At 37.2% G+C, this 26,164-nt stretch overlaps 1 protein-coding gene across 3 annotated transcripts in view; it reads right to left on the reverse strand.

Moving 5' to 3' along the window:
* rora.L (RAR related orphan receptor A L homeolog) overlaps positions 1-26,164 on the reverse strand; it is a 248,802-nt gene that overhangs the window by 31,094 nt on the left and 191,544 nt on the right. Inside the window, exon 1 of one of the 3 annotated variants that reach the window (XM_041586691.1) lies at positions 17,180-17,409. The exons of 1 other annotated variant lie outside the window; for it this stretch is intronic. Coding sequence is in view for 1 of the 2 variants with exons in the window: in XM_018252931.2 (XP_018108420.1) it covers positions 17,180-17,207 (28 nt within the window). In the remaining variant the exon portion in view is untranslated. Of the gene's footprint in view, positions 1-17,179; positions 17,410-26,164 lie in introns of those variants that run through there. One more of the 3 variants, XM_018252931.2, reaches the window with a different exon arrangement.

Here is a 26,164-nt window from a genome sequence, read left to right on the forward strand (position 1 = left end):
ATTCAGATGAGTGTCCCCTGAGAATTATAAATTGAATTTACCAGGTCATAACTGGATGGAGGATTAACCTAATGGATACATCAGTTATTTCCTATATCAATATCATTCTATATTCTTTTACTTTTCTTTCAGTTAAATTTAGTTTAAGAGAGCAGTCCCTCTATTATGGTTTGAGTCCAGCTTACAATCTCAGTGGCTCTCCCTATAACTATATATATGTGATACATATGCATTAATAGGAAGAACATTTCAGCATTCTTAACTTTAAATTCTATTTATGTTTTTGAAGTCAAAAATCTAGCCCAACAATTTCAAGAAACCATTCAGTGTAAAAATGAAACTGTGTAAATAGGTTGTACAAAATAATATATGTTTTCATAGTAAGTTAGCCAGAAATGTAATCTATAGATGCTAAAGTGAATGCACGTCTAACGTAATAGCCAGAACACTACTTCCTCCTTTGCAGCACTGTAACCTGTTATAGTTCAGTAACCAGATTCAGATAGAAGCTCCTCTCGCACTCCCTGGCCTACGTGTTGATTGCCCAGTGCACGGTGACGAAGGGATCGCCACCCTCCAACAGCAAGTAGGTAAGAAATCACTGGCACTCAAAGGGCAGGTGCCAAGCAGGGACAGTCCCTTGCGTTTATTAACAGAAAATGCAACGTTTCGGGGTCATAAAGGGGCCTGATCCCGAAACGTCACATTTTCTGCTAATAAACGCAAGGGACTGTCCCTGCTTGCACCTGCCCTTTGAGTGCCAGTGATTTCTTACCTAAAGTTCAGTAACCAAACAGTGATTTGAATTGGGGGCCAGATGGGACATAACTGTTCAGTTAGTTTGCTTTTGAATCTGACATGCATGCTAATGATCACAAGCAAATGAAGAGAAAGAGATGCTGAGAGAGGGATAGTAAAGATAAACTTGATTATTTCAGAAACTGTAATGAATTTTTAATTGATTATATTTAGAAAACTTCAGTATTTCAGTATGCCTAAGCTTCTATTCAATTTTAATTTTTGCGATAGTTCCCCTTTAAAACTGCGCACACAAGTTCAAAATGTGCGCACAAAATATTATATTTTTGCACATACAGTATATGAAAATATAAAAAATATAATGCAGTGTTGCCCTGCACTGGTAAAACTGCTGTGTTTGCTTAAGAAACACTACTACTTGTATATATAAATAAGCTGCTGTGTCGCAATGGGGGCAGCCATTCAAAGGAGAAAAGGCTCAGTCTACACAGCAGATACCAAATAAGCTCTGTCTGTCAAATGGTGTTATCTGTTATCCATTAGTTAACCTGAGCCATATAGCTGCTTTTCAATTTCTGCTCCACAGCAGCTTGTTTATATGAACTATAGTAGTGTTTCTGAAGCAAACAGATCAGTTTTAACAGCGCAGGGCAACAGTACATGATATTTTCATTACTTTAAAACACTTTTTTCCCTTTAATATGCAGAAAAAAGGGATAGCCAAAAAAATAAATGTGCTTGCACAGATCTCCTTTCATCTCCATCCCATAAGAATTTTTTTTCTTTTTTGGTCAAAACTTTCAAATTCGAATTGTGAATGATCCAAACTCAATTTGAGTTTTAATTTGAATTTCGAGATTTATCATACTCTGGCCCATTAAGAACTTGAATTTGACTATTCACCACCTAAAACCTGCCAAATTATTGTATAAATCAATGGGAGAGGTCCAGGGATTAATTTGGCAATAGTTATAGCCTTCCTGACATTCAAGCTTTTTTCGGAGAAAAATACTCAAATCTAGTTTTCAGGTAGTTTAAATTAGTTAGAGTTTACAAAATTCAATTTCATTACTAAATTTCGACTAGTCGAATTTCAAATTTATGGGAGTTTAGGGGATTTTAAAAAAAACTCACATGAATTCGAAAATTGACCCTTGATAAAGGTGCCTCCTTGTGTAATTAAAATTGATACATTGCTAGCATATGAACTTGTGGATACAGAAAAGCAAAGCAAGGGAAAACAATTCAGGTGCTTACGCAATGAAAAGAAAAAAACTATAGTTGTGTGCCAATATTTGGATTGTATATATATATATATATATATATATATAGGAAGTAACAAAAAGGGTCCGCACACACAGGACTTGAATGAGAAAATAAGTTTGTCGTTTATTCAACGTTTCGGCCCAGTCACATGAGCCGTCTTCAGGAAGTATATATATATATCCTTCAAAATGGACCAGCACACCAGATTTTCAGGTGTTCAATTTCCTTTATTTCCATAACACTCATGCATCCAACGTTTCGGCCCACATTGGGGCCTTTATCAAGGATAAAGGCCCCAATGTGGGCCGAAACGTTGGATGCATGAGTTTATGAAGGCTACATATTACTTTGACCACAGCACCCACAGCACAAACAACGGAAAGAGTGCAGGTACTGTCTGGACATATATATATATATATATATATATATATATATATATATATATATATATATATATATTTGTTCAAAAGATCTGTATGCACACTTGGATTTTTAGAAAAATATAAATTTAACTTTTAATTAATGCATAGTTAAAAGAAAACAGGCCAACGTTTCGGTCCCCATCTTGGACCTTTATCAAGACAATGTTTTCTGGTTAAAATCACAATAAATAGGTAAAAACAAATTGGTAAACCAATCAGTATACAACAGAATCAAATGACATCACTTGATTGTGACCATTCAAACCCTTAGAAGAAATACTGATAAACTTTATGTCTGTCTTAGTTACACTGTACATGACAAAGAGCAATTCTCATTCAGACGCGCAGATGACAGGGCGTTTAATTTCTTTATCCAAAAAACCTTACGTTGTAACAGAATTTTCGACCTATCCCCCCCCCCTCCTCAACGGAGGAACATGATCTATAGCTATATATTTAAAGGTGGGAAGTCTATAGCCACTTTCCAGAAAGTGTTTGGCCACAGGTTTCTGAGTTTTGTCATCCCTGAATGCAGTACTAATGGCAGACCTGTGTCCGTCCATTCTCAATCTCAGAGTTAGATCTGTTTTCCCTACATACGATAAGCCACATGGGCAGGTAATGAGATAGATAACATGTGTGGTTGTGCAAGTAATATAATGATTAATAGCTAATCTCTCAAGAGTATGGGGATGTCTGAAACTGATACCTGGGCAAATATATCTGCACGATGTGCAGTTTGGACACTGAAAGCAGCCTTACACTTTCTTTATATATATATATATATATATATATATATATATATATATATATATATATATATATATATATATATATATATATATATATATATACTAGACATTAAGCCCGTTAAATTAACGGGCGCTAGAACATATGTAGTCAAACATTCGCCAGAGACGGTCCGTGGGGCACATGCGCAGTAGCGCAATCCCACGGACACAGGGACTGGACGCAGAGACACTTCAACTTTATTATATAGGATATATAAATATATATATATATATATATATATATATATATATATATATATATATATTTGAGAAAGAGCACAGTTGGTGTTCGAAAAGTCTGAATTTTTTCAATAAATCTTGATTTTTTCACAAGTATTCCCGTTGAGTGCAGTACTATGTCACTTTATATATAAATATTAATGTAATATTTTACTCTTAGAGCATCATAGCATTCTGTGATACACAGTGGTTAAATTCAGGAGTATGTATGCTCTTAGCTGAAAAACACCTCCTTTGTTTAGTATGTAGAAGGTTTAGAACAGTATAAAAATCCTTTCTGACACATAGCATAAAGTTTCTTTGCCACGCTTGCACACGAACACACACACACACGCACACAAACATGTACAGTATATATTACAAAACAAATACTGTATCCCAATCCCATGGCAAATGCTGCACACTATGCCTCTGTGTAGCAAGAAACACACAGATCAGAGATCACTGACCATGAAACTACGACCTTCTGTTTGCCAGCATTCTTTTTGTCTCCATGATTGATGTCAGGGATTCAATTCAATATCTGTCATGGAAGAGCTGACTGATAAGAGAACTACTGGCTGTCACTCCACGCTGTCACTCCAATACAGTATCACTTCAACTAAATAATATACATGCACTTTATGTGTCTCTGCAGCAGAGACCAGACAGAAGTTAAAGAGCAATGTGTGCTCCTTAGTGCTTATTCAGGGAACACTTCTGTGCACGGTCTGGCTCAGTTCTGCCAGTGTTCCCTAAGGTGGGCATCTAAGGGGGGATAATAGCAGCTCACTGTGGTGAAGATAAGCATAGTGACAGATACATAACTTAGGTAAAAAAAAATATAGATAACAGTAAGCATTTCCATCCAGAAAAGCTGCAAACAAATGGGAGCAAATGGTAGAAAATATGGTAGAAGCCTAGCTGTTAAGGAGACGCAATGTGGCGAATTCTGAAATTTGCATGCAAGAACCAGAAGAGAGATTTTAGAAAGGCAATGAAGGAGATATATTTAGAGAGTAACCCAATCTAAGAAGCCTCCATATAGATAGACTGTGGTGGTGAAATGCAAAGCCAGGTTTTGAAAAATTTCCTAGGCACAAATAACAGCCGCAACATTTTCACTTCTGAAACAACTCAGCATATTTTATCATATATATATATATGTTGCTGTCTCGCGTGTTGTGTGGTAGGTTTTAGCTTTCACTATTTGCCTCAAATTGCCCATCATGCCTCAGACTTCCATTATAGTGTATGTGAATTGGTCTTACTGTCCATTTCCATCCAAATCAGTGCAACATTTGAAACCAAATCTGTTATACTTCCAATGACTGGTAGCTACAAAATTCTTTAGTATCTTTCCAACTACCTCTCAAGATACTCCTACACATGCACATTTTTATATAATGCTATTTATATACACAGAGATGTAAATTTTACAACACATTAATTCATATATGGGAACAAACGGTATAACATAAATATGAACCATTATAACATAAATATATGCGGTTGCAAAGACACAGGAATTTAATCACGGACACTAATCACTTCTGTTTGTTTATTCGATTCACACATTTAGCATAGAGGGTACATGTAAAAAAGTGGAATCTGTGTCAGATTCTAGTTACACAAGAAGAATAAGGTAGCACCAAACCAAATATATACTTCTTACCCAAAAAAATAGAAAAAGTTGAAGGTTGGCAGGTCTTGAAATCTTACTTTTGTGTGAATTTGTTTAGTGTCAGTCAGTTTGACAGAACAGAATTGATTTCATTTACATGAACAGTGATAATTTCCAGCGACTTTTGCTTGTCAGCGGTTTCCCATCTTTCAAAAAGTTTCTTTAAAAAACGTACTATTGGAGAGATGTGAGTACACTATACCCCTGTTTGTGAGAACGCTCTACAATGTTCAAAAGAAATTTGTTTTCATTTGCCTGAGTGAGCACTTTACTGTTTTTCCATTAAACAGGTGGGAAATAATTTCCCCATGAATTCTGTCAGGTAGTGGAAACAAACTTGTTTGCATTTCAAACCAACTGTTTCCTAGACCTCAATAAATTGCCCTTTACAACGTCATTCTTTACATTCACCCCTTGTATTCCACTCAAATGTCCATCAATGGGATAGGCTCTGCTGTTCTGAATTGCAGAAGGGAGATTACAGCAAGAAGCATTTACTTCATTTGCTGGGTAGGTAGCAGTGATAGGTAAAATATCCATCTTATCATCTTAATATCAGTCTTAATCATCAACACGACACCTATTTTTATATCAGATTTGTTAGAGCAAATCAGATGGCATGGGTAACTAACAGATAGTATTTTTCAGATATAAATATACATAAAAGCATAGTAACATATTTAAAGTGATACTGACGTTCCTATAAAAATCACAGGAACGTGTCCGTATCAAAGAGGTGATGCACACCGAATATTTATGTTTTAAAGCCCCGCAAACCTTTGTGAAGCAGATCCTCTGACACTGCTAAAGGATCTTCTGTGGTTGTTTCAGTGATGCTGTGCTGGGGGCAGAGTGATCTTTCTATAGGCTGAAGTCCTGCTTTCATTTGTAATTAGCCTATGGAAGGATTGCGCCATCCCCAGCCCAGCGTTCCTGAAACAATGCAGACGATCCATTAGCAGTGTCGGTGGGTTGGCTTAACAAAGGTTCACGGGGCTGGGGGCTGCTTTGGGGGGATTTTAGAGGAAAATATTCACACCTCCTTGATATGGACACGTTCCTATAATTTTTATAGGAACGTGTCAGTATCACTTTTAAGTAAAGTTTAATTCTCAATATAAGGGACAACAAAAAAAGGATTTTACACTTCATACTGCATTCAACCAGTAACTAACACTTCTATTGCAAACAAGAACAGCATGAAGGTGTCATGAAGGCGCCTGCATTTATACAAGGGAAGGGCTGTGTAGTCCTTACAGTCCTCAGTATGGTACCTACGACTCCCCTGTTTTTAAAGGAACAGTAACAAACAGTAGCAAAAACTGAAAGTGTATCAAAGTAATTAAAATATAATTTTCTGTTGCTTTGCACTGGTACAAACTGGTGTGTTTTCTTTAGAAAGACTTCTATAGTTTATATAAACAAGCAGCTTTGTGGTCCTGGGGGGCAGCCATTCAAGCTGCTGGATAAAAAGAGAAAAGGTACAGGTTACATAGCAGATAAAAGAAAAAACACCAGGACTTATCTGTTATGTGCTAGGTATCGTGTGCCTTTTCTCCTTTCTTCCAAGCAGCTTGAATGGTTGCCCCCGTGGCTACGCAGAAGTTTGTCTATATAAACTATAGTAGTCTTTCTGAAGAAAACACACAGTTTTTACCAGTGCATGCTAACAGTACATTATGGGCAGATTTACTAAGGGTCGAAGTGAATTTTCAGAGTAAAAAAATTTGAAATTCAAAGTAATTTTTAGGATACTTTGACCATCAAATAGGATACTACGACTTCGAATTTATTTTGACTTCGATTAGAAGTAAAAATCGTTTGAATATTCGACCATTCGATAATAGAAGTACTGTCTCTTTAAAAAACCTTCGACTTCAATACTTCGCCAAATTAAACCGCCGAAGTGCTATGTTAGCCTATGGGGACCTTCTACAACATTTTTCTAAGTCTCTACACATCGAATAAAAATCGTTTGATTGTACGCTAAAATTATTCGATTGCAGGATAGCCAAATTTGCTGAAAAAACGTTGAATTTGATATTCGAATTCGAAATGTTTTAATTCGATAGTTGAATTTCAACGTTTTTTGTACTTAGAAATTTGATAAATCTGCCCCTATATGTTAATTACTTTAGATCACTTTCTTTTTTTGGTTTTACTGTTTCTAATGTAATTTCCATGTTAAGCCAAAGCTCAAAAATATAAACCACATCCTTTTGGTAATTCTGAAACAAACCTACACCAAACACAACTATATGAATTGAACCTGGCATATAGCTGTAGAATAGCAATACAATCCAAACTAAACTAAAGTATTGTTCTTACAAACAGAAGTGCTTCTGCCATATTCTCCTTCATAGAAGCTCTTAAATCTGATTTGATTATTTTCAGTGCTTGTATTTAAAGTGATTAGTTGGAGTTGGAACATTTTGTGACTCCAGATACCCAAAATTGTTATAACATGGCCTATAAAATAGAATTGTGCCCACAAACCTTGAAAAGAATATGTTAAATTAGTTCTTAGTGCACCAGGAAAATAAGCAGTTTTTAGAAAAACTGTCATTATTTAAAGTTATATAATGTCTTTCCATTTATGACCTATTTTTAAACCTATGAATAGATTAAATAGAGACAAATGACTTACTGTATGCATAACAAAAACATGTGACCAATATTTGTACATAGCAATCCTATGAGTGTATGCATCTTTATAAGAGTATTTGTTGCCAGGCACTCCTGTTATTGCTAGCCCAAGTTTCCCTTTAGGTTTTAGAAATAAAACTAATACTATAGAAATGCATTGTATATATAGAAAGACTAGAGTTGCCACCACATAAATGAAGACTTCAAATATCCACATGTGCCAGGGTGGATTGGAAAGGAATTCAGATGCTGCAGGACAGTTTGTTAATCTGGAGTAAAACTAGAGTAAGAGAGATGAATGGAATAAAATTGTCAAAACCACAAAAGCCTTACTCCAATATAGCTATGGCTGCCACCTGTCCGGTTTTGACAGCCCAGATTTTTGAAGGGCTGCAGGGAAAACGAGACAGGATTTCCTATGATTGAAGCGGCGATTGTCCAATAACCGATCGCCATGTCATAGCCCTGCCTCTGATGCCATGACCCGCCCCCATTGCATCACGGCCCCCTGCCCAGATTGAACAGGGCCAAAAGGTGGCAACCCTAAATACGGCATTTTTTTTTTTTTGCGGTAACTTAGTGATTCCAGAACCACATTTGTGAATCTGGAGTACCATTTAAGAATCAAACAACTTACAACAAATAAGATATTTGTCATTAAATACTGTACATTTTACTTCCATCAATAAGGTCAAATTTAGACTGATGACATTAGTGAATTTGGTGATTTTTGACAATTTTCAGGCGTAAACAAACATTTTACTTCACTATAATGTGGTAATAAACTGCCTACAGTCTTAAAATATAAATATAAAAATTAGTTTTGAACTATAATTAGCTTGAACAATATCAGTTAAAATTTCTGAATTATTTCTGAAATAATCAAGCTCTCTTCATCTGTGTTCTCTTTGCCTAGACAATTTATTACAGCTAAATGTTTTTCAATAACTCCAAAACAAAGCGGCTGAACACATTTTGATGGACAGACACAACTTTCAACAAATTTGTCACTTAGCTAAAATGTTCCCCACAATCAAGGATTTTGTTTTTAATTTTTTATAAAGCTAATAATTGCTACATAGACCCCCCTCTCTCCCCCCCCCACCCTAGGTGCTAGGTGCAAATGCCCCTAAGTCTTTACTTACCCCTCCGTAGGGAATTCAATTGTAGGGGGGGAAGGGTTTATTTAACTTTAGGGTTGAATTCTCCTTTAACCCACCCTGCTCTTGGCAACAAGGCTTGCACAATTACACTTGTTGGGAGAGATGGCAGTAAGGGGTTAATATACTTATATTTACATGACCCACACCCAACCCTAACCTGTCCTCCCTGAACTATATTTTGAAAACTATATGGGTCAACTCTGCCTTTAACTTCAACAATTTCACAAAATATACAAGTTATATTATTCTTAAGTGTTGTTTTTCACCATTCAAATGGGTCCCTTCCCTAGTGAACCTTACAGTCTAACTTCTCGATCATGCTCACACATCCCAGTGTAAATTTCATCAATCAATTATGCTACTAATATGCTTTTGAAGTTTGGAAGGAAACCAGGGCACCTGGTGGATCCTACTAGGCACAGGTAGAACATTCAAACTTCATACAGATAGTGGCCTGGCTGGAATCAAAGCAGTAATCCTGCAGCAATGCTAACCACTTTGGCATATATTTATAAATTTAATACCCACAGAATAGTCACCCATACTAATATAGTAAGTTAGGTTGAAAAAAGACACATGTCCATCAAGTTCAACCTTTTAACTTTTTTTAACCTGCTTAACTGCCAGTTTAACTGCCAGTTGATTCAGAAGAAGGCAAAAAAAACCATCTGACGCCTCTTCAAAGAAAGAGTCAGGAAGGGAAAGAATCCCTTCCTGACTCCAAAATGGCAATTTGAATGAGTACACCCATGTACTTTATCAGATAGAGGAGGTTAAGATAACTGACCTAATTGGGTTCTACCTTGTTAATATAACTTGTACCATTATATATACAAATATTTGCAAGCAGATCTTATGGAGTGCCTGAGCCTAACCTATACATTTGCACAATCAGCCTAATATAAATACAATGCAGTAATAAAACGAGATAATACATTACCCCCTGGAATGGGAGGACTGTTGATTATGATGTGCAATATAAAGTATGGTGCCTCCTTGCTACTCATTTCTTTCCATGTATACAGCAGCCACAATTTGTCTTCAACAGAACACATACAGTATGAGCAGATTTATCAATCGTTGAATTTTGAATTCATGTGATTTTTTTTTACTCTAATAAATTAGAATATGCTCACAACTCGAATGGGAGGTTATTTAAGAAAAATTTTTAACGTCTTATATTCTCTCGAATAGGAACGACCAGAAATTTCAAAGTGTATTCGATTTGTTTTCGATTTGAGTTTTCCCCTCTGAAAAACACTTGATTCTCAGGAAGGCTATTAACATTAACGTCTCAACAGACCTCTGCCATTGACTTGTAAATTAACTTGTCAGGTTTTAGGTGTCGAATATTTGAATTAGAACTGTTTCCATGGTTGAGGTGTGATAATCTCACATTCCAATTTACATTTGAATAGGAGGATTAAAATTCAAATGTGTGAATTTTTTTTTAGAAAATTCGAATTCAATTTACTATTTGACCCTTAATAAGTCTGCCCCATTGTGGTGTCTAGAGCACGTAAGTGGAAGCCATTAAGAAAGGTTAAATTACATAACAATAACAACAAAGGCAGCACTGAACTATAATTTGCACAGTTTATACTTTATGATACTTGGCAAGACTAAAGTCTTATACCTGTGTAGCTGAAGCTGGATCAGGGTGGAGGCATGCTATTTATTGTGGTTCCAAGAGGGAATGAGTAATGCCACAGAAACTGGTTTTGCCCTGGCATCATCATGAGAATAAGATTTGTCTAGAGATGTAGTGGCAAGTGAGCATGATCTAAAGAATCGACAGAACACTTTTTCAATAGGCTGAGTTAAAGCTATGCCCATGAGAAGAGTGACTATTGAATAAGGTTAATTTGCTGCATATCTCCAAAATGTACATTTCTGCCAGTGGACTGATATTAGCATGCAATCAGAATGCATACAAGGGAAAGTTGCTTACAATATGTACAGCCCTTCTAGGTGGATTTTCTAAAGTGTCATTGATTGTTCACATGATTTCTGAAACCTTTATGTTGAAGTGCAACTGCCTTTTTCTGTCAGTATGCTGGCAGTTAAAAATCTAGCAACAGGGCAAATACTCTAGCTATTACGATTACTAATATAATTTTTAGTACATACTCTATAAATACCCCAAATCTCCTATATAATCAGTCCCAAGCACTTCGGAATCTTCAGTACCTTCCTATAGCTAAGAATGAGTTATCAGATTAGAGTGCTCCAAACATCATTTCTGGATACAATAAGACCTAAAATGTCACGTACGGCATTTTGATTTTGCGGCTTGGTTATATGATCTTGATGGTTTGCTACTGCAAAGATCAGTCCATGTGTAAAAATAAATATACCACATTTAGTAATTGACTAAATGTGGTCCGATTGAACGGATTGAAGGTGGAAACCGTTGGACGTGCATCGGATTAAAAAAATTCGGAGGTGAGGGTGCTGACTGTGAAACTTGTAAAAAGAAATATACACCTAATAAATGTTTTTTTCCAAAACTGCTTATAACCATCTCCCAAACACATTCTATTAATAAACAAGTAAAACAAATTATTATATGAACATTTTTTGGGTCTAAACCTTAAATGTTTTATACATATATACAGTATATATATATATTATATATACATTATATAATATATATATATATATATATATATATATATGCAATTATTTTATATAGGTGTTAAATAATAGATGGAAAATATAAAATAATAAACCTGTGGATACATTAAAATGGAGACGGTGGCAGACCCTATATTTTATAAATATATATATATATATATATATATATATATATATATATATATATATTGGTTAACAATCTTATTGTAATGGTTAACAATCTTATTGTGTTACATTTATGGCAACATTTTATACTCTAAATCTAAAACTATTATAGCATTATGTTTTTTATTAAGATTTTCAGAAAAAAATATTTTCTGCTAGCATGGTTATCTAGTGAATACTGGGAAACCATAATTATCACTATATTATATTCAGACTCAGTCTTTTACATAGTATAGTTTGCCAGTAACAATTGGCTGGATAGATGTTTTCATGTCAATAAAAATTGGAAAAAATAAAACAGGAACCCATCTGTAAATATTTCCACAAACAGAATAAGTTTAAGCTTTCTGTACAGATATTACATCTCTGCAGCAATAGCTTGTATTTTGTCTGGAAGACAACTCCATGAATCCCCCTACCCTTTCACTACTTAATAATAAGCTCTATATGTTCAAACATGAATAAACACATTCTGTCTGTATAATAATTGCAATAAATAGTAAAAATGTCAGAATTCAATGTTCAGAAAGAATATAAAATTGCCTAACCTTTATATCTAGTTCGTTAAACATTTACATAGCCAGTTTTCTCATATTGACATGCAACTAACACCTTATAGCCAGAGACCGTATGAAATATTTTAACTTTCATGCCTTGTTAACTGTGCAGACTTTGATCCAACCAGTTGGATATAAAGTATAACTTTATTATCTATGACAGTCTGTAAATTCTGTTTGCAGGGAGTGTGAAGGTCTGACAGGTTTGCAGCTTAAAGCTTTGGTCTGACCCTATCAGTCAAAGAAAATTCAATTTCATTCATCTATATGATACTGTTAGGAAACTATTCTAAAAATCGCACAGAAATCACATTCAAATGCTGTTTTACAGGTTTCTGGAAACAAAACTGAAAGGAAAAAAATGCTTTCAGAATATGTCTAGTGTGAATATAGCTTTAAAGGTCAGTTATCGTGAGTGAGAGAGAGAGGAGAAAACAGAGCTCACCATAGTTCATTAACAGGGGAATTCCCCAGGTCTATTCACTTTTATAGGATTTATGGGGTATTCATATCAAATGGTAAAAATACAGTTTGCTCTATTCTGACCCTTTGACAATCATAGTTCACGCGCAATGTCCAACTACTTCTAGGTGGTGAGCAATTGATTCGCCTATTAAACAGGTTAGGGGCTTTTAAAATATATTGAATGGCCGCATCTTGCCCACAAACCTTTAAGCTGGATATTCTTAGTGAACAGCATCAGATCTGAAAGGGGAAAATTTAATATGAGCTTAATCACACTGAAGTTTTCAAAATATAATCAATTAAAAATTCTAAACCATTTATGAAATATTCAAGTTACTTTTCACTATCCCCCTCTCAGCATTTGTATGTCCTCAGTCTCTCTTCATGCAGGAGTTGGGAGTCTGATTTTTAATGACAGTTAGATCCAATATATCTTTTATGGGGGCTCCTTTGCCTAGAAGATGCATTACAGCTCACTCTATTAAACTCACCAAAAATCCTGTCTACATGCAGGATTTGTGCAAAAGACAGTTCTTTTGTTAGCTTTTGTTTGTAGTGGAATCAGTTATCCGAGTTAGCTCTTAAACATCTGCTAGGAAAGGGAGCCCCCCTTATAAGATATATTGGCTCTAACTGTCAATTAAAATCTGTCACCCAACTGCTGCATGAAGACTGAATGAAGAGAAACAGATGCTGAAAGAGGGATAGTGAAGATAAACTTAATTAATTCAGATGATTACAGAATTATATTACATTTTAATTTTCGCAATAGTTAAACCAAATCCAAGCAAGGTATTTCTGAATAAGCAGCAGCAGTTTTAAGAACATATTCATACAAATATTTGTTAAAAAAAATCTAACTAGAAATACCAGTTTATATGGGTACAACATACTAATAAATATATTTTATGAAACTGCTCTGAAGCTGAGAGTTTAACATTTTCTGTCATCACCCCATCTACCACCCACACAGGAAAAAACACACTAACAAACACTGCTAAAATAAAGAAAATGGATATTGTGTGTGTATGAGTTTGTGGAACAAGTAACAAGGTTACCTAAACAAGACTTCTGACACACTTATCCACCTGACCCAGCACTGAGTGGCAAATTCCTTCGCATTTTAGTTGGCTCAGTCCTAAGAAATAGAAGCCAGTATCTGAATAAATTAGATTTCTCTACACACCCATAGGTTTTGGGGTATTTCTGTCTCTAGATACTGACCTTTTGTAGTGTCCAGATATTTCACGGCGATTAAACATCACATCCCTACAGACATGATTATCTAAAAGTCACTGAATTACAATATGTAGTGAAGGACTCTGACAATGATTATAGTGCTGTACAAAATCTGCAGAATTTGTGGCTGTCCAGCATCCGTGTGACCTACAACACCCAATTCCAGCCTTCTACATCAGCCTTCGGAGTCTGAGAGCTGTAGTTCAGAGCAGATAGGTAGGTGTGTAAAATGTTTTTACGTCATAAGGCTTATGCACATATATATCTATATACCCTACAGCACCTCAGACCTGGTGTAGCCCAGGCAATAGAACAACTTCAGACATTGTAAAATGTTGCTGTTTCTACATAACGTTTTTCAAACTCTCAAAACCTGTTTTTAACACGAGAATTTCACTTTCAGCTACACACTTGCCAATACATTACACAGCTTCAGTTGTATACAGCTAAAGATATGTATATATCTGGTGCCAACTGGAATTGTTTTTCAACAGTTTCAGGACATATTTACAGTCCTCGAGTCACCGGTAACAAATAAAGATAGAATTTATCTTATATTTAAGTAGAATTTATCTTAAGTTTACTTTTATAATTGAAATCATGTTCCACTCTTATAACAGAATGCAGAGGAATACACCTCTTATCCCATATGAATCAGAGCTTCAATCCCAGTAGTCAGGTGTTAATGGATACAGGGCAACACTGTAATAGGAAACTTGTTACATGGGCCCTATGCAGAAGTGTAGATATAGGCACTGACCTGTACAATGAATTTTTCATTAACAACCATGGAAGTATGGATAATATTGTCTTATTGTTTCATTTATGTGCAGTAACATTTGTGCTGTTTTGTTCGTTTAAAAAATATATCAATCAGTGTTTATGCTACGGCCTTATACACTATCTCTGTAATTTTGATGCTACTTTCAGATTATTGCCTTATTTTTATGAGGACCTTAAGTTTTAGACATCATCATAATATAAATATAGTTCTACATTAATGGCTATCAGGATATATTAAACCAACAGTAAGGGCTGGTATTTACTAAAACTCAAGTTTATCTAATTTTTTTATTAATACAAAGTCGACCTATCTCCCATCCATGAATGTAAATCATTTATCAATAATTCTTCTCGAAAAAGTCCATTTGAAATAACATTTCAACAAATTTTTGCAGCAATTCGAATCGTACAACTTTTTCTAATTGATGCCCCGAAAAGTTGACTTTATAGAATTGTTGCTGCGACAATTTATTTATCGGATTATCACATCTTCAGGGACATCTACCACTGACTTCTACATGACCTCGACAGGTTTGAGATGGATTATTTTCGTTTTAGTATTTTTAGCAGCTTTGGGGTATCATTTTTTTTCCTCTAAAAATTTGAGTTTTCCCCTTTAAATACTAGACCAGAAAAATGCTCCTAGACCTAGGCCCCTAAGTCTCCCCTGGCAGCTGTTAAATTTCTCCCCCCCATTCCTTCCATCTTACCATGTTACAAAATGTTATTCAATATATGTGCGCTTATTGTAATAGCACTGCCTGCTAAAAAAAATAAAATCCACTCCAAGGTTTACTTTGGGGTGAGTACTACAATGTCATAGATAGACTGAGAAAAGTTTTGAAGAGTAAATGGTTATCTATATATTTAAAGCAGCACAAATTGCGTCAAGCAATATTCACAATGTTCTTTCATTGTACCAAATGTTACATATCTGGAAAACTTTAAATAATGATAGCAACCTTAACAAAAAGTGCATGACCATTTCCGTGCCTATGCTTCCGGTCGCCATTCCAGGCTACAAAAGAAAGAGTTTGATCGTCTGAATGACTGAGGCCAAATCTCAGATAGACCAAGCACTACAGTCATTTAAAATAATTACAAATGCTGAGAAGCTTGTGTTTTATTTGATGTATTTCAGACTCAGGGAGAATATTTTAAGTCAAAGAGAAGGCAAAAGGGTAACAAAAACCTTAAAGAAATATTTAATAATGGAACAAAAATTATCTGTGCATGAGATAACAGGTGCTATAAAAAAGTGGCCAATAAGAATATTTTAGAATACTAATACTAGCGATTTCTGGCAAACAAGGGGTTAGTAACAGCAATTAAATGTGAGCTACAGACAAAAGTGGTTTGCTTAGATGTTATGAAATACATAATTAGCAGGTCTGTTGATGCTAAAAGCAAGCCATTTATAAGCACACACATGTACAGGCACACGGACAAAGCAGAGGTCTCACTACAACACAAGAACAGGCCTGTGGCTCTAAGAAATACATGTGCCTAGGTCTCCCTCTGTGCAAGACTCACAGAAGTCATTTAAATTGTAATATAGAGTGTTGCTTTTCCACCAGAGCCCTCTTTCTAGTTAAATCTAGTGGCTCAGCAGTTTTGGGAAAAGCTCTGACTCTGGGAGCAATTTACCTTGGTTGCTTAGGGACGGTATAATGGTGAATTGGCAAGTGGGTTTTCCCTTGGCTTTATTGATATAAAGAAAGTTATTCTGATGGCAGATGCAGTCTCTACTGGAGTGCAGCTGATAATCCAACCGCACAAATGCATTGCATAGGTATGATATCTATTTGTACATTTAGAAATACTGAAATGGAAGTAACAAATATTAGCAGGCACGGCAGTCATCAGTTTTTTTTCACTTTTATCCTACTTTATGCACTAATCACTTCATTCTCACCCTTTGATTCAAATGAAATATTCCCCTTTGGAAAAGGAAAGTGAGGTGGTTGGTAAATGAGTAGAAATCATGTCAGGTACGGCCAGCCTGCTCCCTCCAGCTGTTTGGAAAAAGTCTCCTGTGACAGCTGAAGCCTTTGGGGAATGTTGGGAGTTGAAGTGCAAGAACAGTTGTAGGTCAGCTAGTGGCGGAGTTGGTGGCTAGTGGGAGTTGAAGGGCCGCAGGCTAAAGAGCCCTGACCTATGGACACTGAACTTGGACACGGCAACCTGCTACACCACAATATGGATGAAGTGGAGTCACATAGAAAGCCCACCAAATGCCCAAACACAAAGAGGAAAGAGACAGGTGTATGGAACAGCTACAAATACCCGGCGCTCAGAGAGAACTTGTTACAGACACCCCTTCCTCTCTCGGTGCTACACATCCCCCGTGCTTGGTCTCGGCTACCAATCATACAAAGCTCACCTTTCATGGCGGCGATCACATAATACATTGTAGACCCGCTGTGCCCCGGGAACACCCCTTACAGTCCAACCTCGCCAGCTGCCAGCTCTACTCTGCCGCATGCCCCTCCACTAGCTGCCATATGAGAGTCCATGTGACCTATTCAGGTAACGCCCGCAAAACTGACAGCAGGCAAGTCCCACAGCCGCCACAGCGACCAATCAATACCTCGAGACTGTCCAACCCGACACACCCTCTCCCTCTTGGACACGCCTTACACGTGGCCACCGTGTGACAGCAGCAGTAGCAGCAGCAGTAGCAGCAGGCGAGGCAGCGAGTGAAGGTTGAGCTGGGGAGTTCCAGGGGCGGGAACGCTGACATCCAGACTGGGATTCACACATAGAGGAAGCAGATGGATTAGAGACATAAATGAGGAGGCAGAGCAGAATGGAAGAGAGAGGCTGAATCGGGGAGACTTTTTGTCTGTTACGCAGGCACAATAGAAGTCCGGCGAGGCCAACTACACAGAAATATGGGAGAATGTGAAGGAGTAGTAAAGGAAAACGGGAGAGCCTCAGCTTCGCCATTGTGCCGCTCACAGCTTTAGGGGGATACTCTTTTGACCTATAACCACTCATAGACTCTGACAGGGCCGCCATCAGAAATCACGGCCGTACAACAACATTTATGGGGCCCCACCCGTACAACAACAACCCACCCCATCCAACCTGGCGCCCAAGCCCCGCCCCAGACCCCGCCCACTCCACAGTTAAAAGACCACACAGACATCAGCGCTAAAAAAGTAACCCCCCAAACACACAAGTTATAAAAAGCTATTGATGGTCAGGGCCCTTTTCTAAGTTTTAAAAAAAAACATTGGCGCCAGGGCCGCCCATAAAAGTTTTTTTTTAAAAAAGCATTGGTGCCAGGCCCCCCCTTACAAGTTAAAAAAATTGGGGCCCCAAAAAAATATTTTTTTAAAAAAACATTGGTGGCAGGGGCCTATAGAATATTAAAATAATACATTGGTGGCCAGGGGATTAAAAAAAAAACAAATTGGTGTTCAGTAGGACTTCAGCTTTGGCTATTTTCGTGGCTTCTGGTCTTTTCGCCTCTTTGGGAGTTCGGCACTTCCGCATTTTCGACTGTTCGGCTGGCTGCAGATCTTCGGCACTGGCAAGGGGGGCCCGGCTCTTTCTAATCTGCAGCACTGCCGGGCCCCCTTCATGCCCGGGCCCGGGACACTTGTCCCCCCTGTCCCCCCCCCCCCGATAGCGGCCCTGGACTCTGACATTTCTTTTGAAGGCAACGATTGAAGGCCAGTGTGAAAAAGATGATATTCTCAATCTTAGGATTTAGATTAGACAAGACATTTGGCTTCAGTTGTCTAACTGTCATCAATTATCCCATCCAAAACTATTGAATTGAAAAATAGCATACAGCAATATCATCCAATAAGATCCCCAAAATATTGTGTTTTTACAGGCACAGGAATCTGGTGCTTAAACAAGTGTCTGACCAAACCTTGCAGAGTTTGCCAATGATAAAACTCCAGTTGTTAGATAAAACTTGCATGCCAAAAGGTGCTGACAAGGAACTCATGCCAGACCTACCATCAGGACACGCTTCAGCCAATTTTATTCATATCATATTAATATGAGGCTTTAAAAACAAGATCAGCCTAAGTATATTATGCCAGATGCATATAAAAATACAGTACATTGCAAAGCACTGATAATTATGTCATGCGTAGTAAAAAAAGAAACAAACACACAAAAAAAATTGTTTACAAACTCAAGCACAAAACTGAGTGTGCATTGATGACCATATATGCTCCTAGCAACTTGTGTCTGTTGCTGGGATTTGTAATACAACCATCCAGCCTGCTTGGATAAATAAAATGCACACATGAGAGCTAGGGAACCCACGGAACTATTACAAGCCTGGATAAGGTGGTAATTCCAGAATTCACTTAAATGGTTGCCTCAAAACCAGAAACGGATGTGTGGCATGCGCATTGGATACTAATACCATTATTAGGGATGCACCGAATCCACTTTTTTGGATTCGGCCGAACCCCCGAATCCTTTGCGAAAGATTTGGCTGAATACCGAACCGAATCCGAACCCTAATTTGCATATGCAAATTAGGGGTGGGAAGGGGAAAACATTTTTTACTTCCTTGTTTTCTGACAAAAAGTCACACAATTTCCCTCCCCTCCCCTAATTTACATATGCAAATTAGGTTCGGCTGGGCAGAAGGATTCAGCCGAAGCCGAATCCTGCTGAAAAAGCCCAAATCCCTAACCGAATCCTGGATTCGGTGCATCCCTAACCATTATTAATCCTGCACATCACAAGTGACTCTATTGCAACACAAACGGGAAAACAGCATGGGCAGCAATTTGAAAGCAATATTTTGTCCATATCTATGCACTGTGCACAAACTGTTGTCAGCGACATGCCAACTACACTACAATTATATTACACTACATTATAACTAAAAATGTAGCGATTTGTGTCTGAAAACTGCACTTTGCACAATCTGCTACATTTGTAAATGAAGCATATGGTAAGAGCTGCCTATTTACACTTGTGTATTTATCTGTGTAACTAAATTTTGTTATTTAACTACAGCACTTATATAATAAACAATGTTGATAAATATTCAGATATGCAGTTTGGCAGCCCAGGAATTTTGACTTTTATAAAATGTGGAAATAACCACCTTTCCTGGGGGACATGAGATTCCAGTAAAGGCTAACGGTATATATTCAGTATTTCATTAAAACCTTAAAGTTTGTAATCTATACCTACTTATTTTCCGTTCAACATTCTTTTTGTGAAAACTAGAATATATATGGAAATACATATATGTATATAGTGCCAAGGGGAAGACATGAAGAGTTGTGGAACCAAGTTCTGTGTAAGTAAAGTCTGCAGACAGTGCAAATTATTCATACTAATACATTTTAGCCATTCTGAGAAAATATACCTGTTTTATCTGGTTACTTTTTTGCATTGTATCTATTGGCATGTAAGTCTTGTAATCTACTAGCAATTTCCTCTGTTAGAGGAGACACAGAAGCTGCAGCGAAACACATTTTTCACCTTCATAACTGTCAGGCAAAGTTCAAAAGAACTAAAGGCAGAGCATTAAAAAAAAACTGATGCTTAGAATAATAACTGGCTTCATTTTTATCTTATGTGTCCAAAAATGCATAGAAAATCTAAGAAGGATGCAGGAACCCTCAGAATTGATTGTACTTTTCCCTGTACACTGCCCAAGCACCATTCCTTTCCTCACCCTCTCAGCTGCACAACTAATTTATAAAATAACCTGACATTCTTCTCAGTCACTAGTCCCTGCTTCTGTAGCCTTTGAAAATGCGCATGTGCAAAAAAAATTCTAGAAAACTATAATCAAACTAAGCAAACTATAATCAAACTACAACGTGCACGAGAACACAGATTTTCTTACTTTTTTAAAAAGCAATGATAACCTTTGTTTTCTAGGTTTGTAGTTATGAAGTATTAACAGAAGAATTTATTTCTAACAATGCAGACATGCTCTGCCTTGATTATAGAAGACTGTTTAAATCTAATAGCTGATTGGTTGCCATGGGCATCATCTCCAGAAATCTCTCCAGATATTTTTATTTAGTAAATATGCTCCTCTGTTCTGTTTATTTCTTTATTTTTCAGGATTTGTAATACCAGACTGTAGCCGTTATCAGAAAAGAAAAATCCACTTAAAGTGATATTTACATAAAAAAACTACTCTTCAGAACTCTTTAATGAAAAAGAAATCTATTTCCATTATACTTTAATTAAAAAATGTCTATGTAGTGAAATGCCCCCTTCATTTTACTTGCTCTGCCTGCTGTGGATAGGAAACTTCAGACGGTCCCTTACTGCTGTGCAGGGCAACTTTCAAATGACAGGGGGGAAGCTCCCCCCACCTTACTTCCCTGTCCGTGAGCAGCTTTATTTGAAGAGTAGTCAGCGACTGTGTAGAGATTTTTTTCTGCAGCAGTGCCAGGCCAAGCCGACCGGGCGTCCTAGGCAACCTGGTCGGCTAGCCCACTACCCATTGTCACCCGTGCACGCGTTTAAACGTGATAACGCCCGAACACGCGCATGCTCCTGAATGCAAATTGCGTGCATGCGCATTAGCTGAGGGTAGAGCCATGGAAGGGAGAGTGCAACACAGGGCATATTCTAATGATCAGTCAGTCTTGCTATATCAGCTTCTATGTCAGATATTATTTGTTTTGATAATTTATGATGATCCCTAAGCTTAACCTCCCAACTAAAGCCCAGACAAGCATGTGAATAGTCTTGGCCTTACAAAGATGATTAAACAAGTTACAAGATGACAGCCCCCTGCGGCCAAATTTGAAAGCATGGATTATTTGTTTAAAGGGGACCCGTCACCCAAAAAAATAGTTCCAAATCCTATTTTATCATGTTAGCCAAGTATAAGAACTTTAATTACACTATATAAATTATTTGAATCTTGTTTCCTTCTGTTTGGGAATTCATAATTATAGCAAGCAGGCAGGAGCCTTTTTGTGGACACTGTTATTAAGGCAAGCCTTGCATTATCTCAAAATCTTGTTTGTGCACCAGAACAGGGGACCAGTGGCAGAACTACCGGGGCCAGGGCCCGCACCCCCTCAGGGCCCCCCGGCAGCTCACGCGCTACTGAAATGCGGGCTGAAAATCGCGTACGGAGGGGGGCAGGGGGCCCGGCTGCGTGTCCCGCACCAGGGCCAGCCCCCCTCTAGTTACGTTACTGCAGGGGACCTGATGTCCATCCCCATGCACTGGCTACACAATTAAATGGTAAAGAGAACTGGGGGAATGTGGGGAGAGCAGTTATATCTAGGCATAGAGGAGGGGCAGACAATATTTGATTGACAGCTGAGATTTTTAAATGAGTTTACAACAGCTATGAATGCTTAAATAAAAAAATAATTTGGGTTTCATGTTTTATTTTAAAAGGACATTTATTATACAGCTTTTTATGTCTGGGTGATAGGTCCACTTTAATTAGGCTTCTAGTGCAGTAAGTACATGTTTATATTTAGTATACAAAATACAGCATTTCTAGCATAATTCTATTTTAGACTTGAGTTCCCCTTTAAGGATATTACAGATTTACCAGCAACTACACAACCAGTACATTTGTAATACTGGCCCAGGCCATGGCAGGATTTTACTGGGTAGACCAGTAAAATACCATCTCAGTGGCAGCCCTACATGTGAATAGGGAGATGCATGTCTACCCCCTTGACTTATACCTCCCAACATTTCAAAAATAGAAAGAGGGACAAAAATACCTGGTGCGTGCAGTGTGGTGAATTTTTTGATCATGCTCATTTTATGGCCACACCTCCTAATTACCATCTCAATTTTACAAAATTTTGGTTATGAAAGTCTGAATACATTTCTGGGAGTTTAGGGCCATGTTTCATGTGTCAACAATTTGCTAATGAAGGTGAATTGCCCTTTAAGCTTAGTTCTCCCAGGGGACCTGCTTATCTTAAATAGTTAAAATTGTATCTTTGCTTATCTTAAATTATTACAAATGTATCTAAGTGCAGTTTCTGAGTATTCTGGGCTTTCTGCGGAAGAGCCTCTTATTTAATTAAATTTCAGAAACGTTGTATCTTTTTCTGGTGTCACTGCAGGAGATCAAAGAAAACCGGTACTGCGGGCTGAGCTGTCAAACTTTAGGGAGGAATTCAGACTTTTTTTTTATCCTGCACCCAGTGCATGGATCCATGACACAAGTGCTTTTTAAATCAGCACTAAGGGCTTTTACACCCCTAAGCTCTTATGGTCCTACTTCCAGGGTCTCACTAAATGACCGCCTACTATTACCATGTCAAAATACTACCTATATACTGTATTTAAATGGACTGCTATAACTGAGGTGTGTTTATGGAACATTAGTCCTGTGCGTTGCTGTTATTGTGAATATTAGAAAACTCATTGTTAAATATGTTTAATGCATACTTGCACTACTGCTATGGGCTGTCATAGTAAATATTCATCAGAGCAGTTAATAAATTATTGCAACTATTTGTTCTTATTATTCAGAACTATGTGAATCTATTCATCAGCAGATGACTTCTTATACCTTGATCAAGGTTAGCTACAGACAGGGCCATTACTAGGCCTCTCAATTCAGGGCATTTGCCCTAGGCTTTATATAGGGTTTAGTGGATCAAAGCCATACTCTAAAGTTATTTCCTTAAAACATTCTTTGGTGAGTGACTGCATTTATGCTGACTTCTCTTTCTTTGTCGGTTTGAAAGATATTTTTTTTAAATAAATGCTACAAAAAAACTTGACTAGTTGAATTTAAGTAGAAAATGCTAACATTTCCATGAAAAAAATGTGGCAAGTAAAAGCTGCTGAGTTTCTATAGAAGACAATAGGGGATATATATATATATATATATATATATATATATATATATATATATATATATATATACAACATCTCTTACATGCAGCGCACACTGGGGTACAACAGCACACAGACCAAAGGAAGGCAACAGGTGCGCAACTGACTTTACTGTGGATATATATACTGTATATACACACACAAAACTATCACCAAGAAGAACCATTTCACCTCAAGCAAAGATCAGTTCCTTAAAGTGGACCTGTCACCCACACACAAAAAGCTGTATAATAAAAGTCCTTTTTAAGTTAAACATGAAATCCAATTTCTATTTTTTATTAAAGCATTCATAGTTGTTGTAAGTTTCTTTAAAAATCTCAGCTGTCAATCAAATATTGTCTGCCCCTCCTCTATGTCTTAGGCATAGAGGCGGGACAGACAATTACCTTCACTTTCCATTCAGCACTTCCTAGATGTCACTGCTCTCCACACATTCTCCCGTTCTCTTCACCTTTTAACTGTGTAACCAGTGCATGGGGATGGACATTGGGTCCCCCATTCTGGTGCACAAACAAGATTCTGTGCTGATGCAAGGCTTGCCTTAATAACAGTGTCCACAAAATGGCTCCTGCCTGCTTGCTGTAATTATGAGTTCCAAGACTGATGGAAACAAGATTCAAATAATTTATATAGTGTAATTAAAGTTCATTTTGCTTTACTAACATGATAAAATAGGATTTGGAATATTTTTTTGGGTGACGGGTCCCCTTTATGTTTTTTTTCGCTATTCTATGTAAAAAAAGTTCTCCACCACAATCTGTCCTCTAATGTACTTGTAAAGTGTAATCCTGTCCCAAACTAATTTTTTTCTAGAGAAAACAACTGCAGCATTAATACTTTTTCCTCATAGTTTAAGGGGCAAATTCATCAAGGGTCGAATATCGAGGGTTAATTAACCCTGGGGAATGAAAATCCTTCGACTTCAATTATTGAAGTCGAAGGATTTTGCGCAAATACTTCGAATCGAACAATTAAATCCTTCGAATTGCACGATTCAAAGGATTTTAATCCAACGATTGAAGGATTATCCTTCGACCAAAAAAACTTAACCAAGCCTATGGGGACCTTCCCCATAGGCTAACATTGAGCTCGGTAGCTTTTAGGTGGCGAACTAGGGGGTCGAAGTTTTTTCTTTAAGAGACAGTACTTCGACTATCAAATGGTCGAATAGTCGAACTATTTTTAGTTTGAATCATTCGATTCGAAGTCGTAGTTGAAGGTCGAAGTAGCCCATTCGATGGTCGAAGTAGCCAAAAAAACATTTTTCTTCTATTTCTTCTATTCCTTCACTCGAACTTAATGAATGGGCCCCCAAGTGTTACATTTCTTTTACCAGTTTAGTTGCATGTCTCTGTAGTCTTTCCATATCCTTCTTAAAGGAGAACTAAACCCTAAAAATGGATATGGTTAAAAATGCCATATGTTGTATACTGAACTTATTGCATCAGCCTAAACTTTCAGCTTGTCAATAGCAGCAATGATCCAGGACTTTAAACTTGTCACAGGGGGTCACTATCTTGGAAAGTGTCTGTAACACCCATACGCTCAGTTAGGTCTTAGCAGCTGATGAGAAGCTAAGCTTAGGGGTCATCACAAATTATCAAGCAGAAAATTAGGATTTTGTCCTGTGATATAAACTAATGATAAGTGGCTGGATTCTTTTGAATTCTATTTTAGATGCATTAGAATTGCACACAAATAGGAGATGAATCTGACTGTGCCTAAAGCACTTACCTGATTTCACCATGTGTGTTATTTGTACTTACATTTAGTAAATAGGCTCTTTGGCTGCTATGCATTAAATACACTTAAAACAGCAAAGCAGGACATGCAGTCCCATATACTGTACATTCCCTAATGCAGAGTCGAATAATACCACTGTGTAATAACAAACAGAAATATTTAATTTATGTCAGGAAAATCAAGTCTGTGGCTCTTAAGCTGTTGTTGATTTAAATCTATTCCTACCTATTGTGATATAACACAAATAGTAACATAGTAGTTGAGGTATCCAACCAAAATCAACCTTTTATTCTGACAGTTCTTACATTGATTCAGTTTGATTGTGTGGGTGATGCCTTGGTATAAAAAGTGGCAGTGCTTACTGAGAACTTACACTTGCTGATATTAACCCTGTGTATTGCTCCTCTTGGCACAATATGCAGCCTCCTCTGTATTATTGTGTTATTAAAATAACAAATTCCACAGTTTACTACATATTTATACCGTGTCACAGTGTAACTGTATTGTGTGTAAAAAAAAGATTTTGTAGACATCTGTGTCTGTCAGATTTCATTTTGCAGATGTGAACAAGCTAAAGGACACAGATTGGCTTGGATATAACTGTCCCTGCAGACTGTCTCAGAATACACCTCAGTTCTGTCTGTGTCTTTGCCACAAGGTCACCTATTCCCCTCTGCCTGTTATAGCTATTAATCCCTTTGCTACATGTATGCTGTCGCCCCCATGGGGTGCACACGTGACAGACACATATCACCATTGACACTTGTCACCAAGGGGTAAGACAGAA

This window comes from Xenopus laevis, chromosome 3L (assembly GCF_017654675.1).
Source record: "Xenopus laevis strain J_2021 chromosome 3L, Xenopus_laevis_v10.1, whole genome shotgun sequence".
Classification (NCBI taxonomy): Eukaryota; Metazoa; Chordata; class Amphibia; order Anura; family Pipidae; genus Xenopus; species Xenopus laevis.